Genomic DNA, 17,847 nt, shown 5'->3' with positions numbered 1-17,847 from the left:
CAGTGGCAGTAGTAGCAGCTGTAGCAGTTAGTAGCAGCTGTAGCAGTTAGTAGCAGCTGTAGCAGTAGTAGCTCATGCTATAGATAGAGTGCTAGACAACAGGATTGGGGTGCTGGATAACTTGTTCAAAAAGAAAAGGGAAGAAAAAGGTCGAAACTAAAAAACAACACTTAAGGTCACGGAGGGAATCGAACCCTCGCTGGCGGAATCAGAATCCGCAGTCATAACCATTAGACCACGCAACCAATTGATTAGTGGATTGTGTTCTAGACTTGTATATCAAGGCTTCTGCGGAGCTTTGAGAAAATTTTCATCGTGAGATCTGATTGTTGAGTGTCCGGGGCATGAAGTGAAGGTTTTGAACTCCTTGTGGCCAAAGCGGGCTAGACTGACTCGTAGTGGAGCTCGGGGGTACGTACCTTTTAGCCCCGCCAAGTGACCTCGAGCTTCAATTGGGACCAGCTCTGGCTCAGATAAACTTTCCAATTGCATCCAGATTCACATGCTATACCCGGCCATTGCCTCAGCAGATTATAACCACCAATTCTATCATCTGAGAAATAAAGCACTACCCATTGGCAAACCATCTTACTGCAGTCTTTCAAAGTAGCAGCTACAACGACTTGACACCTCTTTGCTTCTGTTGACTGGGCCTTTCTCCCCAAAAAGAACATGACAACCTCCATCCCACAGTCCCCCACCGACGACGACAACAAGTCCTTTGACCTGAACCTGCAGCACGGCCACAAGGATCTGGTGCAGGCGATTGCGTTCAACGCGTACGGCGACCGGTGCGCGACGGGGTCGGTGGATGGCAAGATCCGCGTCTTCAACCGGCACAAGGATGCGACGTGGAGGCTGTGTGATACGTGGAGCGCGCATGGAGGAGAAGTGATAGAGGTTTGTTTGCATGACATTCTATCTGGCTATCAAGGCAAAATCGGAGAACTAACTGTATCTGTAGCTGCAATGGCTGCCGTCTACGATATACCCCAACCTCATAGCTTCCCTCGGTATCGAGGGCTGGTTCCGCCTCTGGGCGGAGAACCCTTCTGCTGCGCCTGGCCGCCGCTTCTGCGCTGCGCGGTCGGTCAATGGTCGGCCAGCCTTTGACACCCGATCCGCGCGATCACCATACCGGTCCTTTTCGATGAAGCACAACGAGGAGACGAGGCAGACGTATCTGGCTCTCCTAGCAACCGACGGACGGCTGACGGTATACGAGAACGACCAGCCCGAGAATCTAGCAGAGTACACATCCATTGACGAGTTCGCGATATGTCCCAAGCCGAGCCGCGGCGAAGAGGTGTCCTTCAAGGTGCGCTTCGACCCGAACCCGGAGCCCTGCTACACGGCGCTGAGGGCGGGCGTGCCCTCGGATGCGCTGGGGCTGGTGGTGGCGGGCATGAACTCGGTCAAAGTGTATCGCACGAGGGAGATTGCGTCGGCGAGCTTTGGCGCCAACACGCTGCAAAAGGAATTCTACCTGGCCGTCGAGATTATGGGCCATAGGGGGCTGGTGCGGGACGTGGCGTGGGCGCCGGGCAACATCAGGGGCTACGACATGATTGCCACGGCGTGTCAGGACGGGTATGCTAGGGTCTTCCGCATCGACACGCCGTACTCGGATAATGATGGGCGGTCGTGGGCGGCGTCGCATCTGCTGAAGCCGGATGGGCGTGCGCAGCAGCATAGGGAGGCGTCGCCTACTACGACGACTTCTGCGAAGGAGGACAAGGAGAGCCATACGCCGGGATCCAGCTCGAACCCTAGCACCAATCATTACAACAACAACAACAACAATAACGGCAACAACAATAATAATCACAACGGCGGCGGCAACAACGTGCCTCACCACCATCACCAGCCGTCATCGACCCTCAGCGCCAGCCTCGCCAAGTCGAGCAACGTCGGCGAGCGCCTGTGGACAGGCCAGCCGGGGCAGATCCCGCACGTGGCGCAGGAAGTCTCGCGGCTGGACAGTCACCGGACGCCGGTGTGGCGCGTGGGGTTTGACGACGACGGGCAGATTCTGGGGAGCACGGGGGACGATGGGCGGCTGCTGTGTTATCGGCAGACGCCGGATGGGCTGTGGGCGAAGAGCAGTGAGTTGGTGATGATGAAGACGAGGATGGCGACGCCTTGAAAGGGGGCGGGATGATGTGGAATGTGCTTTCTAATGGGCGTGTGTTTTTCGTTATTGATGGGCTTTGTTGAGGGGAGTTTTGGCGAATTAGAAATAGATTTAGTTTAATACCATTAACGAGTTTTTATGAGATAGGATGGGTTCAGGTGGTTTTGTCGTTTTCTCGGGTTATATAGTATGCTTATGAATTGAGAGCTGTGTTTTGTGTCTGGATATTTTCCATAATCTTGGAGCAGAGTTGTGGCGACTGAGTATACCTAAGCCAATGTCAATCATAAGATTCACGTCAATAAAGATACAGCTACTACATTTTTTTCTTTACACAAGTTTTACAAGTCTTCACAAGCCAAGAGAATCAGATGTTTGTATCAGAATATAGATATATTTATGATTTGAGAGTCTTCTCTTTTCCACTTCTGCAGTGTGTATGTTTAAATAAAAACGCCCTTATTTGTCCGGTCTCGATTTAATTGTCTACCGGATCCCCTTTAAAATATTTCATTTCCCTTTCAAACGCCAATTCATGATAATTTTTTCCATCAGAGTTTGGTAGTGACTTTTATCGAAAAAGAATCCCAGCGGTAGTATATGCAGGGTAATGCAGGTAGAAGAGGAAACTAGTAGTAAAAGTTTTCTCTACCCCTCACCGCTCTATATACTTCAGGTGGACTTTTCAACTCAAGCCTTGATTAACTCTGTTTGCACTTTTCCCCTGATTTAAGCAGCGTCGGCGCTGGCCACAGGCTGGATAACCTTGGTGACCTGGGAACCGGCACGCACGATGCGCTGGCCAGCAGAGTCGTTGACATAGGTAACGTCCTTGTTCTCAAACTGGGCGCGCTTCCAGATCTCGACCTCGCAGCCGCCGCGGAGGACGCCGATACGCATGGTGGAGAGCAGGTTGTGGGCGGCGTTGGAGTGGAGGTAGACACCGCCGTTGAAGATGGCCGTGGCGTCCTTGCCAATGGCGGAGGAGATGAGGGCCTTGCCACCGGGGTGGTCCTTGATGAAGTCGGTAACGTCGTGGATGACACCAGCAATGGCAACGAGGGCCTTGCCGTTCTTGGACTGAGAGACAAAGTCGTCCCAGTCGATGACGGGGAGCTGCTCAAGGGGAGTGCCCCAGTCGAGGGTGGAACGCTTCTGGTCGAGCTTCTTCTGGAGCTGCTGGACACGGCCCTTTTCAATCTCGTTGGAGCGGAACTGCTTCAGGTCGTAGGCGAGGCCGGTGAACTTCCAGAAGGCAATCATCCACTTGGTGGGGTCGTACTGCCACCACTCAATGGCGTTTCGGTAGTCTGAGGGGAACTCGTGGTGGAAGTTGTGGTAGCCCTCACCGAGGGTGACGAGAGCGGTGATGACGTGATCACGGGGTGAGTTGCGGTCATCAAAGGGCTGGTCACCGAGCCAGTGGGCGAGGGAGTTGACGCAGAAAGTGGCCTGCTGAACGAAGCAGATGCGGAGGATGCCGGCGTAGACGAAGCCGCCGAGGAAGTCGTTGAACATGAGGCCGCAGAAGAGGGTGGGGAAGACGAGGCCCATGAAGATGACGCACTTGAGGTAGTTGCGGTGCTGCCAGACAACGATGCTGTCCTCGTTGAGGTCGGTGATGTCAGTGCGGCCAATTCGCTTGGGGTTCTGCTTCATGACCATCCAGCCAATGTGGGAGTACAGGAGACCCTTGCGGACGGAGTAGGGGTCCTTTTCGGTGTCGGTGTATCGGTGGTGAGAGCGGTGGCCTCTTGACCACCAGCGGATGGAGCCTTCGACGGCGCCAGCACCGACAGCGGCAAGGTAGATTCTGAGGGGGAGAGTGGCCTTGTATGAGGAGTGAGCCCAGAGACGGTGGTATCCTTGAGATGTGTAAGTAAATGAATCCTTGATAGTCTTTGACGGTTAAAATGAGCGTCGACTTACCAGCTGTGATTCCTAGACCAGTGTTGAAGTAGTAGATGACGGAGAAGATGGCCGTGGCCAGCTTGAGAGGCACCCAGTAGGCGGAGACGAAGCCCAGCAGGGGGATGAAGACGATGAAGGTGGTGTTGAGCCAGTTGACGTGCTTGTACCAGTTGCCCCAGGTAATGGGCGTCTCTGAGATGTGCACCTTCTTGAGGTCGTATTTGCCGCCGGCGCGCAGAGGCACGTAGTCGGTGGTGCCATCAGGGAAGGCCGACGCCTGGGCCTTGGAGGCCGCGGCGGAAGATTCTGACATGTTGGTTGCTGCTTTGATATGAACAAAGAAGTCTATCAAGGCTGGACACAGAAGGAAAAGAGAAGAAGAAAATGTCAAGAATGAGAGCGAAAAAAGGTGTTATAAAAAGAAACCAAGTCCGGGGGGGTGAGGGAGAGGAACCAGGGGGATGAGATGGAGAGGGAGGGGTGCGAAGTGAGGAGCTCTTTTTATGTTGTGTTGTGTTGTGTTGTGGAGGGTGTGTGAGATGGGAAACTCTCTTGTCTCTTTATACTATCAAGATGCCCTTGAGGGGCGTTTGATCAACAGGGCCTGTGCAAAGCTTAGAATCAGGCCAGGCTCGGGATCAGAGCCCTGGGGTTTCCCGAATAGGGCGGGCCAGCGGATCAGGAAGAAGAATCTAGCATGTCCAAGTCCAGTACTAGCGAAGGCGAAGAAGGTGAAAAAATTGCAACAGGAAAAGATACACCCGTCAAGCGTGCGGCGTCGGCCATGGCCGTTGTCACTGCCACTGCGACTTTTGCCTTTGGTGTGGAGATGCTGGTTGATTGAAAACAGCAAAAGCGAGAAATGGGCTGGCAAAACGCATCCGTGGATCCGCTCAGGGATGTCGCAGGGCGGTAGTCGAGTGGTGGGTGGTACTCGATGGGGGGAGGCACATGGCGCATGGATGGGGGTACCGGGGCCGCTGGGAGTACCTGAGGCTGTACTTGGAGCTGGTTTTGTTGGATCGCTGGGGCAGGCGGCGAGACGTGAGGGCGTGTAAGTGAGCGACGATTCGAGGCGAGGCCAGTTGGGACTGCGAAATCAGCTGATGGACGTCGATAGTGATCTTCTTGTTTTGCAGCTCCCCAACGTCGAGATAACTCGCATCTCGTCCAGCTGTCAGAATCAGCAGATGCAGCTTCCATCGCCTGATAGCTCCCCCATCCCAATCTCTCAGTCGCATTCCTCATTCTTCATCAAAACTCTATAGAGACCCCTCCCCCGGCGCAGCGGTACCTTGAAGCTGGTCTGCCGTAAGTGGCTAAACGCGGTACCCTTTCTTTAGCGCAATCGCTCCCACCACGTTGAGCCAATCACGCTCCAGCGGCACAAGCGCTCAACCTTTTTTTTCTCCGTCCTATCCCCAACAACTTTTTTTTTTCTTGCTCTTTTTCGCAGTCCCCGCAGCCGAGGCAGCCCCCGCAGCGAAACAAGCTCTCATTCAGGTTAGTGTTGAAGGCATATCTTTTTATCTGCAAGGATGCCAAATGGGCGAATGGGAGGCAGGGGAATGAAACGACATGCTACAGCTTCACTCTCTTTTGCTGCCCTGGGACAGCGGCTATTACTGCTGGGGGCACTTGTTACGGGCTACGCGTGGCGTTCATCACTGTTATCAGAGCACGGAGTACGTGCCTCGGACGCTTCATGCTTGACGGCTCTCATGTGAACGGAGAATTAAACGGGTATTCGTTGTACCTGAGTGCTGCTTTTGCTGACGACAGGTTGAGAGTTAACCTTTGAATTGTATGAAACGCATCTATCCAGAATGGTATTCTTCTGTGTAGATACGACACCCTGATACTGTAATATCTGGTGGTGAATACGCAACGTGGTACATGTTTGTAGCTCGAAAATATGCCGAGCGATGACATGATGGACGAAAATCAGATGGTTTTGAGACTGGTAAATAAACTGCTTCATTATGCTCCAGAAAGTAAGTAATGGCAGTAAAATCCGCCAGATACCCAGCACGAGACCCTACGATTCGCGCGTTTGAAGCATTTACTCTCTGCAGATGTCTTTGATACCTCTGAAGCAACAAACGCTATCTCCGTGTCTCGTGGAGTAAAGTTGTAGCCCATGTGAGAGATTCTATAAACAACTAAGCCACGTTGTAGTCGCAATAACAAAGACTAAGATGGCAAATAAAGGCAGCTGCAGAACTGTTTTCGTTTCGCAAAGCGGTAGGAAATATAGAATTATGACATTTTGATGAATTAGCCTATTCTCAGTAGTAGTAATGTTGATATATGTCTGGTAGTAGTTGTTGTTCTTTTTACTACTAGTACCTGTAATACCAAAGTGTACTTGAAGAGAAAAATCAATCCCCAAGACTTAACAGTACGTCTACCTGATGAGCAGCAGCAGGACCGACTGCCTCAGCTCTTGCTTCTCCTTCCCGCTTTCCATTTCCATCTTGCTAAGGAGTGGAATTGTAGCTGTCATCATGTTGACCTCTGCTGTTGCTGCTGTCAAGCACCAAGCTGCTACTTATATCATATCGCTCGTATAAATGGCATCGGATAGAGCTGATAGGACATCACCATCATGGCACAACTTACCCGCCAAGATCCGGCAGACGATCCTCAATGCATTACTTCAGACCGACGGCAGCTTGGCCCCCTATGCCACAGTGTCTCGTGAATGGCAGGCCGTCATCGAGCCGCACAACTTTTCCCGTCTCAAACTGACGATACCACGCATTCAACAGCTTGACTCCATGACTTTTCGTACCCAGAGATACGTGCAGTACATCTGGCTCTGCTTGGAGCTCGAAGAATACGAGCTGGAGGAGTACTATCCGCAAGGGATGGGCGACGCCGACAGCCACGCCATCGGGAAAGCGTTGTATGAGGTCGTGGATGCTCTGAGCTCGTGGTGTGACAGGCCCAACTTGGTGCTCGATATCAGCATCCACTCGCCCAGTGATTCGGCGTACTGGTTCAAGTACCTGACTTTTGAGCCTGATTGTCCGTTCAATCAGAGAGAGAGCGAGTACAGTGAGCTTCCAGGGCTGTCTGTGCCGGCTATAACCAACTGCGGCAGCGACGACAGCGACGAAATTGAAGAGAGCGACGACAGCGACGACAGCCCGGACCTTGAGACGGACGACGACGCGATTTACTTTACTAGCTACCAAATCAATAAAGTTTTCAATCAAATCGTGGTAAAAGGACCAGTTGAAACAACAATGGAAGGGCACGAATGGTGGCAGGGCATGCCCCTGGCTCGGGCTGTGACGGCGGTGCTTTTTCGCCAACAGACTCGACGGCGATGGCCACCAAAGACGATGATGCAACTGTTGTCCCGGTTTCCCAGACTGCGAGAAATCCACTACGAGCCTTGGAGAGAATGGGATGATGGTATGCAAAAGAGGACAGATGGTGGTAAGTGAACATGTAACTGCGTGTCTTTGACGGTTCTATACGAAATTACCAGGGAAACTAACCCGTCACATCCTCACTCTATAGACTACCAAATACTCTTTCACTCCGTCGCCTCTTCCCCCTTAAAGAAACTCACCGTCTTCGAGAACTTCAATCAGCGGTATCCGATCTACTTCGAGCGCTGCAGTGACTCCCGAAACCTAAACTACTATGTCGCCCGGGCTATCGCTAGATGCCTTGAGCTTGAGCAGCTCTCCGCGTCCTTCATCATAGACGCCAAACATTTCTTCCAGGCCCGTGGCAGGGACTGGGAGTGGTTGTCTTTGACTACGCTCGTTCTCACTTCGGGGCTGCTCCAGCCCCTCGGCGATCACTCCACGATCCAACATCTGCTTTTTCAAGCAGCCCGCGCGGCCTTGAGGATGCCCAAGCTTGAGCTCATGGAGATTTGGAATGGATTGGAAGGAGTGGCGGCCGTATTTCGATATCAGACGCCACGGTATAAGGCGAACAGAGAGGGGAAACCGCGACCTACCGTGATGACCTGGAGAGGGACATGGAAGTTTAAACTGCTTGTTACTTTGATCCAGTCTTGGGAACATGTCACAAACAAGCTTCATGGCGACGAACTTGTGGTCAAAACAGAGTCGTTGAGTGGCAGATTGATCGCGTCTCATGCAGACGCAATACACCATTTAGGGATTGCGGAATTGGCAATTCGGCCTGTTTCGCAACGGCAGATTCGAGCCGAGCACTTGGCTGGAGAAGAAGCGGCTCTGGTTGCTGAGAGCTCAGCCGACAGCGGCTCTCCGGACGCCAGCAGCTGATTAGCTGTTATACTGCTCATGTCGTTGAACATTTACTGATTCTTTTCTTCTTTGTTACTTTATGGAGGTTCTTTTGTTTTATAGCTGCTACCACTCTAGCATATTCTTGTTCTCTCCTCTCTTGGATGAGGTACTTTTACAGCCCCGATCGAGCAACCGCACTGTCTCTGATCCACCTCGAATTTCCTGCGGCATTGCTTTACGGACTATAAGCTTTTTTTTCTTATCGTCGGGGTGCTCGGGATGTTTTGATAGTCGACCCGGAGGGATGGAATGCAGTACATGTGACGCCATTTCTCGGCGCTCAACCGGAGTTTTCAGATGGGCAGCTTCATGTTTTTTTTCTTTACGTATCTACATTCGTTCCAGGTTAGTGTTAGTATGCAGCATCACTCTACATTCATGTGCCTGGATGTCGTGCCATACTCGCTCTGGTATCATTTTGACATGCGTCACCGGCGTAACATGTCATTCTGCTGTAATGATAGTACCCAAGTAGTATAACTAAAGTTACGCCAATGAATGGCACGTCTCTTATCGTACCAATCGTTTCATTTTATGCTTAACCCAATTTTGAACAACCTCTTTCTCATCTCTGTCTCTTTCACATGTCTCTCCAGAATTGATCGTCTCCATACATCTCTAGACAACAGCCACCCTTCCGCCGTCTCGCTTATTCACATCCATCAACTTGATAGGCTATGTATCCATTTTCTTCCCCATGTTCATTCGATAGCACCAATTCAAAGCTCTAGTAAGATCCCGGTCCATTCATCCCGTCTATCCCAACTTGACTAACCCACCCACTCACTCACTCATTCGTCTGCACCCACCCCAACACCCCAAAACAAATAGTAGTAGTACGTATGTTTCGTCTTTTGTCTCTCCGATGCCTCGGTTCACATGCTTATTTTCTTTTATCCTTTTTGACCATCATGTCAAAGAACTGTTCTGTTCGCCATTACAGTCATTGCCAATATAGATGTCGCAGTTGTTTAACATTAGTGTTTCTGCGCACGGATCACATGTGGCGCACTGTGGCTTGTTACTGTGCGAGGGTATGTACCTCGAACTGGAGAGGCTTAATAAAAGCCAGAAATAACTTAAGGGGCGCCAGGCAGTAAGGTAACATTTTCAGTGTAAAATCTGGCCTAAACAGTAACTTTCTGCCTGCTGTCTGTTTTCTAGCAAGGCCATGATACACTCTACCTTATTATAACTATAACATTATATTATAGCCTATTTATAATATAGTATTATAAGAGCACAAATACAAGGTTAATAAGAGCACCGCTCTAGCTAAGCAACTGGCAAGATAAACTCTAGTACCCTAGTTAATCAACCTTTTTTTTCTCCATTAACGAATCGTAATAACATCCTGCCCTTTCTTGCTCGCAATCTCGCCGTCCACGCAGACTCCGATTACCCTGTATGGACTCATTGGATTATTCCGACAAATAAGCAGGTTGCCGCAGCTCTTCCTCGCCATCTTCTCCTCCTCCGACAGATCGTCCTGGTACTTGTTGTCGTCGCCGCCGCCGCGCTGCGTCTGCCTCGCATCCGGCCCAGTCTCGGCGTACCCGTAATCTCTCAACATACCGTCACTGGCAGAATGGCTGAACCCGTCCCTGACGAGCGCTCTGCCCGTGGGCCACAGCTTCTCGGGTCTCGGCAGGGGCTTGCTTTCCTTCTGGCTGCGGCACTGCGAGGCATGCCACTTGTGAGCGTCAATGTTGCCGCCAAAGGCCACGAGACGAAGGACGTTGTTGCGGTCCGAGTTCTCGAGCCACTTCTTCCCTACCCCCCCGGGGTTGACCAGGCCGAGGCCGTCGCGGATGATGATGCGCTTGGCGCCGTCCTGCGTAGCCGATATCGTCCCCAGCGGGCTGCCGTACACAGCGGTGAGGCCCTCGAAGACGAAGGAGAAGGGCGCCTGGATGACGCAGCCGCAGTTCACCTCGACGCGGCAGGAGATGTTCCGCGTGGAAGGGTTCTCGAGGCGAGAGCGGTAGCGCGTGATGTGGCGCAGGCGGTAGTGCATCGACATGTTGTGGTGGCGTAGGTACTCGTACGATGGGTCCTCCCACTCGGTCCCGCTCACGCACCGGTCGATCCAGTTGCGTGGCCGAGCGCTGGGGTCGGTGAAGTCCCAATAGGGCTGCAGCTTCTCGAGGAGGGTCTTGCGGAAGATTCGGAGGTCGTTACCCGGGTCAAAGACACTCCCTAGCATGGTGGCGCACTGGACTAGATACCCGCCGGTCTCGTCGCCAGATACTTCGACCACCTGCTCGGAGTGATCAAGTATCGGTTCGGTCTTAAAGGTTCCTGTTTTGATCTTCTTGCCGCAGTTGCAGCCCCGGAAGTAAAAGTTGAAATCTGGCCGGCCATTCCCGGTTGATGGAACCTGATTTAGACTTATTTTCATGTACCCGCGTGGGCTGCCAATGAGGCCAGTCGTGGCATACACCTTGGCTAGACTTGTGTTTTGCTTTAGCATGCCGAGATTGATTACTCCAGAGAAGCAATCGGTGGTCGTGAACTGGTCGTCGCTCTTGTCGTCGTCGTCGGTTCCATCTCTTTCCTCCCGTTCAAGTCTCTCCTCCTCCTCATCGCTCTTAAAGTCCTCCTCGTCCCCCATCCCGATGAGCCCGTGGTCAGTACATTCTTTCTTTTCAGGAATTGCATCTTCATACTCTGTGCCAACTGGAATCCAGCCCCATTCACGATCCTCTCCATTGCCGATGGCGAGCTTGGTCCATGCTTGGCCCGTTTTGATGGACAGCTGCTTGAAGAAGGCAAACGAGAGGGCGTTCAGGTCGGTGGTGGCCATATCCCGCTCAAACTCTGCCGGTGTAAACAAACCGCTAAATACACCCAAAAGCCCCGTGAAGGTGTCGGGCTTCCATGTCGCCTTTCGGGGGATGATGGAGATGGACGAGAACACGTTGCCGACGCCCTTGTGGTTTCTTTTCCACCACAAAGGGCCGCCGTTGATGATGTCGCCTCTTGCAGCGTTGATACCTTCCACTACCACCTGCAGGGTACGGAGGATGTCACTGTCATAATTGATCAAGGCTAGGATCATGCTCTGGGTTGTGGTCTTGAGATGACGAGAATCATTGATCCAGTCGTACAGCTTGGACGCCTTGTCCCTCGAGTCGGTCGCCAGGTCCATCCAGACACCCAACTCGCCTGCGCACGATAACGTGGTCTTGTCGACACTCCACAGTGTGGTGTTCTTACCCAGCAGCATCTCTTGGTACGTCCAGACGCGTCGAAAGTACACATTGTCGAACACGGCCTTGACTTGGTTGACGCATGTGGAGTAGCAGTTAAGAACGCCCATATCTATAGAAGCCGACTTGACAATGGATTTATCCATGGGAAAGGCCCAGGGCGCAGTATTAGCCCACTCAGACAGGCTGTCGACCATATTTTGCGTCATTTTCGCTTCCGAGGTGATCGCCTCACCACTCGTTTGCGACATAATGTGGCCCACGAATCCGAGATTGGCGACCGTCTTCTGAGGGTCCCACACCTCGTCAATCTCGAGGAGTATATGGCACTTGCGAGCGCTCCTGTAGTACTCGTACATCTTGGGCACCTCGCGAGCCTTCTCAGCATCGTCGCTCTGGTTGATACACACGCAATCCGCCCATATATATTCAATCCCGCCTTGCACCATCAATTTCTTGATATTCCGCAGCTTCTTCTTGGACAAGTACAAGGGCCAGGTCACTCCCTCTATTTTAGTTTTGAACGGCATCTTTCTCTTCAGTCCCCACGTGTACGAAGTTATGTCAAACGACTGCACTCTAGGTGCACCCGGGGCATTGGGCTGCACGACGGCAAAGCTTTGAGTGGCGGCATCGTAGCGGAGTAAGCGGAGGGGCAAGACGGACGCCATCGTGGGAGGAATGAGTGCGAGTACGCAGTGGGAAAAAAAAAAAATTCGCGAAATTCAAGACGCGGGTAACTGAGACAGGTAATGAGAGACCTACCTACTCGAAAATTTGTAAGCTGGTGGAAAACTGAACAGATGGAAAATAAAGACTGCATGTGCCTTCTCCCAGCCACTGAATTGCAGAACGAAGCGGCCTAGTAGTGCTATCGTTGCACTGCATGCATGTGCCAGGGTCATTTAACCCTACGAGTACGCTGTAAGGATATCCCCGCCTCCTCGGATAAGACCCTTGCGTGTCGCGTGCATGGGTCGTCTGTCTTGGCAGAATCGCTCTCTTCTTCGTCCACTCCTGATGCGACTCCCTTTAGCTTTTAGAGCTTGGGCAGTATATAATACATGCGTGTAACTGGAGAGCTATGCTACTTACACATACCACAGTGGCGAGCAATTATCCGGCCTGTAATTCATATAAGAGACGAATTCACTAACCTTGACTCGCTAGTCTCTATGAACTTTATTCTCTCTGTCACGACCTGACAACTTATGCTATCACAAAAGATGCGCACTTTAGATCATAAATCCCCGACAAAAACCAATCAGAAGGAGGATTGCTACAGTATATTGAGCATCCTTAGACTGGAAACGCTGTACGAGAACACTCCCACACCAGGAATGCTGCACACGAGCGTTCCATAAGGAAGATGAAACAATAGGCTCCGGCGTTCTATAAGAAACAACTTGCTATATAAGTTCAAATCGCGACACTCAGTCAGATAGTTTCAGATAGCCAGTTGTTAACACAATATTAAGATTGGAATATAGTTCTACTCTACTTCTAGGCACTTGTCAGAAAGTTAATACACGGCCAAAATGGGTAATGACAAGAGCCAGTTCTGGCTTATTTTATATATATCTTTATGTACCCAAAGCATGTGGTCCGTGCTCAACATCACGAGAGTTAACATTGGAGAGGAAGCCGGTTTCACATCTAGTTATACTAACATATATTCATAACTTTATAATAGATGGTTGAAGGGGCGTTTTGAAATATATACTATACTATCTGGTTTAAAATCTAGTAGGGTAGAACCGTGTCGCCACTACTATATTGTAATTCAGTTGCTAGGATAATGGCGACAGTAGCCCGCAACTAGGCGCCAGAAATGGCACTTTATTTAAAAATAGACGGAATTCTTAGGCTATAAGACAGTACAGTACATGATGATAAGAGGAGATTAGCACTGTACCAGCCACAGTTTCGCAAAGTGGTCTGTGCGGAGAGAAGCTTTACATTAATAGAAGCGGACACTCATTTCGGTCGCCACTGTACTCAGCTTTTCATTCATCCCATCATTCTGTGCGCATGTTTTTTTGCTTTCCCCAGATTCCGTCTACTAGATACACGCCCCCTCCCCAACAGAAAACAATCGAAAAGATATCGAAAACGGCCAACCTTCGTTTCGAGTTACACAGCGCTAGGCTTAGTAGCCACATTGCAAGACGCCACACGAGCAGCCTCACCCGGCTTCTAGTGCCCTTCCAGAATATTTCCATAATGGGCATTCTTTGAACGTAACGTAGAAAAGACATGGCACAACACTGTTCAACGCATTCCTCTTTTGAATATCATCTTAATGTTCAATCACTATTCACAGCACACTCGTTTGAACAACATCTTGATATTCAATTTGTTCTACTTGATTGCCAACTAATCATGTCTCATACTCGTTAGTCCGGCGCTATGCTGTCTTGCTGGCCCATGTCATTTCCAATGCCGTGATATCCATAAATACTCATAACCAAAAATCGTAAAAAGAAAAAGAAGCCAGGTCAGTTGCCTGCGCAGTTATATCTACTTTACACAAGGAGAGTCGCAAGAAAGCATAATGCCAACAATATTTCAAATGAGATCAAAGAAAAAAAAAAAAAGAGAGAGAGAGAGAGAGAGAGACAGTGATGAGAAGATGCGAAAAAAAAATAATGAAAGTGAAAAGTAAGGCAGTAAAGTCAAACAAAGAGCAGGCTATCGCTGTATGCCAATGAGATCTGTGTGTATATATGTGTGTGTCTGGTTGTTCATGTCTGCGCATCTGTCGTAATCATGAGCGGCGTTGCCGCTTCGGGTCGTGTCATTAATTGAAACTCATCATCGATGAGTCCCTTCTCCTGCAACAAATCTCCTTCAAGCTCCAGGTGGGCTGCTCCAATCCCCGTCAGTGACACGGGAATAGTTCCGTGTCTGGGATACGTGAATCCGCCGGTTGGTTCAGTTTGGCCCAACGTCTCCTCGCTTGGCGAGACCCAGCGTTCACTCGTACCGCCTGCATTAAGAAGCTGCCCGGCTCTCTGCGCACCGCTAGCGTTGTAGCTTTGCCGGGGATCAGGCGACTTGAAGCCCGGCGAGCGCGAGGCGATATAATCAGGTTCCGACTCGGTTTCAGGCGTCGTTACCCGAAGTCCTGCCCCGTCGTCCACCCTGGAGCTCGCGGTCGCGTCTGTTGAAATGAGTGTATCAGCTGCATCCGTCTGTTGGCGTGTTGCGTGAGACGAAGGTGACCTGGGTGAGGCTTTTCTAAGCCGCTTAACTTTGATATTGGCTGTGTTTTTCGAAAGCTTGAGTCTCGGGCTTAGCCGAGGCGCTTCGATGTTGACATCCGGGATAATGGTCGCTTCTTGAGCTTCAAAGTCGATGTCAATAGCAGAGTCTTGCCTGCCAGCATCTTCTTCTCCGTCAATTTCCCTCTCAAGCATCTCATCCAGAGACACAATGCTCCTTGGCCGAGCTACTGCGCTAACAGGTGACTCGGTAACAATCACAGCGGGGATTGTATTGGCGAAATAATTCTCTTCATCCGCGTCCCTTGGTTCCAGCGTAGCGTCTGCGTCTTCAAACACATCATTGGCGGCTGACCCTCCCCAGCTTGATTCGGGTGCCATTGGAACGGATAGTCCATGCCCGGACCTGGAAGCTGCATCATCAGTGGCTGTAAAGTACTCTGTGCTTTCATATGTACTGAGCTGGTTCAGGGGCCTTGAACGTCGATCGCTAATGTTCAGGAATCTCTCAGCCGACGGCGTCGGAGTTGGCTGTCGCCGTACGTCATATTCACTGTCCGGAATCACATAGCTATCCCCGCTGTCGCTGTAAGAGGGAGCAATGTTCTTGTTTGCCGCCCAGGCGGATTTGTATGCCACCTCACCGCCGCCCATATCGCTAGGCAGTGGGCTTGGTGGTGACCTGCCCCGACTCGTATAGTACTGGTCGTAAGGAAGAGGCCCGCTATGCAGATATGTTGAGCTTGGATAGGCCAGTTCCTCGTCAAGGTCAGCCGTCCTCATTGCGGAGTGGGACTCGACGTCGTAGCCATCAGAAAGGTACTCGTTGTTCACGGCACCATTATCCACGCGCACTGGATCGTGATCCGAGCGCAGTGCGTCGCTGTGCTCGTCGTCCGGGACGGCTCGTGGAAACATACGCAGCAGTGACGAGGCTTGCAACCTCATGCGTGGGTCATCGCTGAGGCAAATTTCTGTCATTTGTCGATACCAATCCGGTACGTTAATCTCTGGCCCCAGGATGAGCGGCCGACCCTGCGTCTCAGGCTCGTCCTCAAGCATTGCAAGCCCCCAGAGCACCATGCCGAGCTGATACAGATCCGACTTGACCCCGATATACATCGATAGTCTCTGGTTAGACTCGATGAGGGCCGTCGCCTCCGGAGGCTCCCATCCCACGGGACAGCCTCGTCGATTGATGTCGATGATTTTGGCATCGCCAGCATCGTCGATGACGATATTCGATAGGGTGAAATCTCCCTGGACGAATCCGGATTCGTGGACATCAGCCAGTCCCTGGACGATCTGTCTTGCCCACTTCTCTCTTGTACTCCAAGGAAGACCAATGTTGTTTTCCTTGCAATTCTCAAAGATGATGTCGATCAAGGCGCCCTGGCCAGCGAAGCTGATGAGAAGGCCCTTGACCTGCTCATCATCATCGTCGACTACAACTCCGTAAAAGTCAATAACGTGCTTTGAAAAGCGCAGGCCGCTCAAAGCATTGACCTCGTAGAGGAATTCTTCGACGGTATCGGGGCTGGGAATCTCCTTCTTGATCAGCATCTTGCCCATCACGCTGACTTTGTAAACAAAGCCAGACATGTGGGAATCGAAAACAATGTCTCGCTCTTTGACTCTTTTACACCCTAAGTGCCGAATCTGGCTGACGGTGGGGTAATGAATGATTTCCTTGAGGGTGAATCGTTATTAGTCTGCCATTGAAAACGGCCATGGGTCCCAATAGATGACGTGGGGGTAAGTCACTTACATTACCGTCCTCGACTACGTGGACATGCAGTCTTCCGTCAGTAGTTTCGAGCTTCAGGTTGGTCACTGAGTCGTAAAATTGGATATCCTGCAGACTGTCGCGGATAGCCTCGTATATCTTGGTGCTCTTATCCCTTTGATATTTAGTGCGGCTGAGATCCCACTCTAGAGAATTTTCTGGCGCATCACGATAATCCAATGAGATGGTGACGCGGCGCCAAATATGTTCTTCCTCACGATATGTCACAAAGAACTTTTCTCGTTTTGAACGGTCTCTAAAGTGCATGCTCAGGTTGAGAATCCACTCCCGCTCTAACTTGTCAAGAATCATTGCTTCGTACTGCGACGTGGTCATGGAGCAAGTATCGGCAATAGACGCCGCGTCTTGTGTGGCGTATTCGTCATCGGCATCGTCATCTTCATGGCCGTCGATATCTGAATCATCCGTTTCGGCATGCGGAATGTCGGACGACGCATCCGCCGCCTCGAACTCAGCGAGGTCGATGGGAAGCGACTGTGCATAGTTTGAAGTAGTTTCGTGCAGAAGCTCGCCGAAGAAGCTCGGCGCACTGGAGTGAGGGTCGACGTGAGTTTTTGAGACTCGCCCGCTGGGTTTGCGTGGATAGTGAGCCCGCCTGTCGACGGACGCCGCCCTTCGCTCCTCTGCTGAGGGCTCTACAGGAGCCAGATGTTTTCTATCTTCCGACAGCTGGCGCTTGAATGTCTGGGTTCGAGGCAGGCCAGGCACGACTCGTTTTGACATGCGCTTGATCAGGCCGGGGCTGGAGATGGGCTCGGGGGCAAGTCGCTGGTCGGCGGAAACAGACGAAGCCGACGACTTTGTGCTTCTTGTGCTTGCTGAGCGGGCCAGGAGCTTGCGCAAAAAGCCCTGCTTGACGGGTAGCGGCGACTGCGGCTGCGACTGAGGGTGCAGAAGCGACGGCGACGTGCATGGACGGCCATCTGGGAGAGACATGCTGAGCAACCGGCTCGATCCCGATGTTATACAAGGTACTTGTCGATATGCGGTGTGCGGCTGCGAGCATCAAGTACCCACTATATAAGTAGGCAGTACCTAATAGATGGTGCGCGATGGTACAGTAAATGGTCAGATTCTGTCGCTCCTTAAATGTATGTCTTTTTAACCAGTGAGATGTCAGAAAACGGCTTTATTATCGAGCGATGACAGCCTGTCGTGAGGCTGAAGCTGCGACAAGGAGGGGTGCTTGAGCTTTTATGGAAGCTAAGCAGGCAGGCCGTTGCTATATATGCCGATTGACCGAACAGATAGCTTCGCCAGG

General features: G+C 51.4%; 5 protein-coding genes across 5 annotated transcripts; 2 read left to right on the top strand and 3 right to left on the bottom strand.

Annotated features, from left to right (window-relative positions):
• Positions 1–672: 672 nt before the first annotated feature.
• On the top strand, positions 673–2,146 carry TGAM01_v208722 (hypothetical protein; the record flags this gene model as incomplete). The annotated part of the gene is made up of 2 exons (XM_018806467.1): positions 673–900; positions 965–2,146. The coding sequence occupies 2 exons, from the start codon at positions 673–675 to the stop codon at positions 2,144–2,146; spliced, it is 1,410 nt and encodes a 469-aa protein (XP_018660294.1).
• Positions 2,147–2,863: 717 nt separating this feature from the next.
• TGAM01_v208721 (acyl-CoA desaturase) lies at positions 2,864–4,358 on the bottom strand (the record flags this gene model as incomplete). Its single annotated transcript, XM_018806468.1, has 2 exons — positions 2,864–3,999; positions 4,064–4,358. 2 exons carry the CDS (start codon positions 4,356–4,358, stop codon positions 2,864–2,866), a joined length of 1,431 nt encoding a protein of 476 aa, XP_018660295.1.
• Positions 4,359–6,618: 2,260 nt separating this feature from the next.
• On the top strand, positions 6,619–8,319 carry TGAM01_v208720 (hypothetical protein; the record flags this gene model as incomplete). The annotated part of the gene is made up of 2 exons (XM_018806469.1): positions 6,619–7,492; positions 7,577–8,319. The coding sequence occupies 2 exons, from the start codon at positions 6,619–6,621 to the stop codon at positions 8,317–8,319; spliced, it is 1,617 nt and encodes a 538-aa protein (XP_018660296.1).
• Positions 8,320–9,676: 1,357 nt separating this feature from the next.
• Positions 9,677–12,226, bottom strand: TGAM01_v208719 (hypothetical protein; the record flags this gene model as incomplete). Its single annotated transcript, XM_018806470.1, has 1 exon — positions 9,677–12,226. The coding sequence occupies one exon, from the start codon at positions 12,224–12,226 to the stop codon at positions 9,677–9,679; it is 2,550 nt and encodes an 849-aa protein (XP_018660297.1).
• A 2,073-nt stretch (positions 12,227–14,299) lies between these two features.
• On the bottom strand, positions 14,300–17,522 carry TGAM01_v208718 (serine/threonine protein kinase; the record flags this gene model as incomplete). Its single annotated transcript, XM_018806471.2, has 2 exons — positions 14,300–16,468; positions 16,548–17,522. 2 exons carry the CDS (start codon positions 17,520–17,522, stop codon positions 14,300–14,302), a joined length of 3,144 nt encoding a protein of 1,047 aa, XP_018660298.2.
• Positions 17,523–17,847: the final 325 nt, after the last annotated feature.

Source organism: Trichoderma gamsii (genome assembly GCF_001481775.2).
Source record: "Trichoderma gamsii strain T6085 chromosome Unknown Scaffold_38.2, whole genome shotgun sequence".
NCBI classification, from domain to species: Eukaryota; Fungi; Ascomycota; class Sordariomycetes; order Hypocreales; family Hypocreaceae; genus Trichoderma; species Trichoderma gamsii.
The sequence above is the reverse complement of the archived record's forward strand: the minus strand, read 5'-3'. Positions and strand labels throughout refer to the sequence as shown.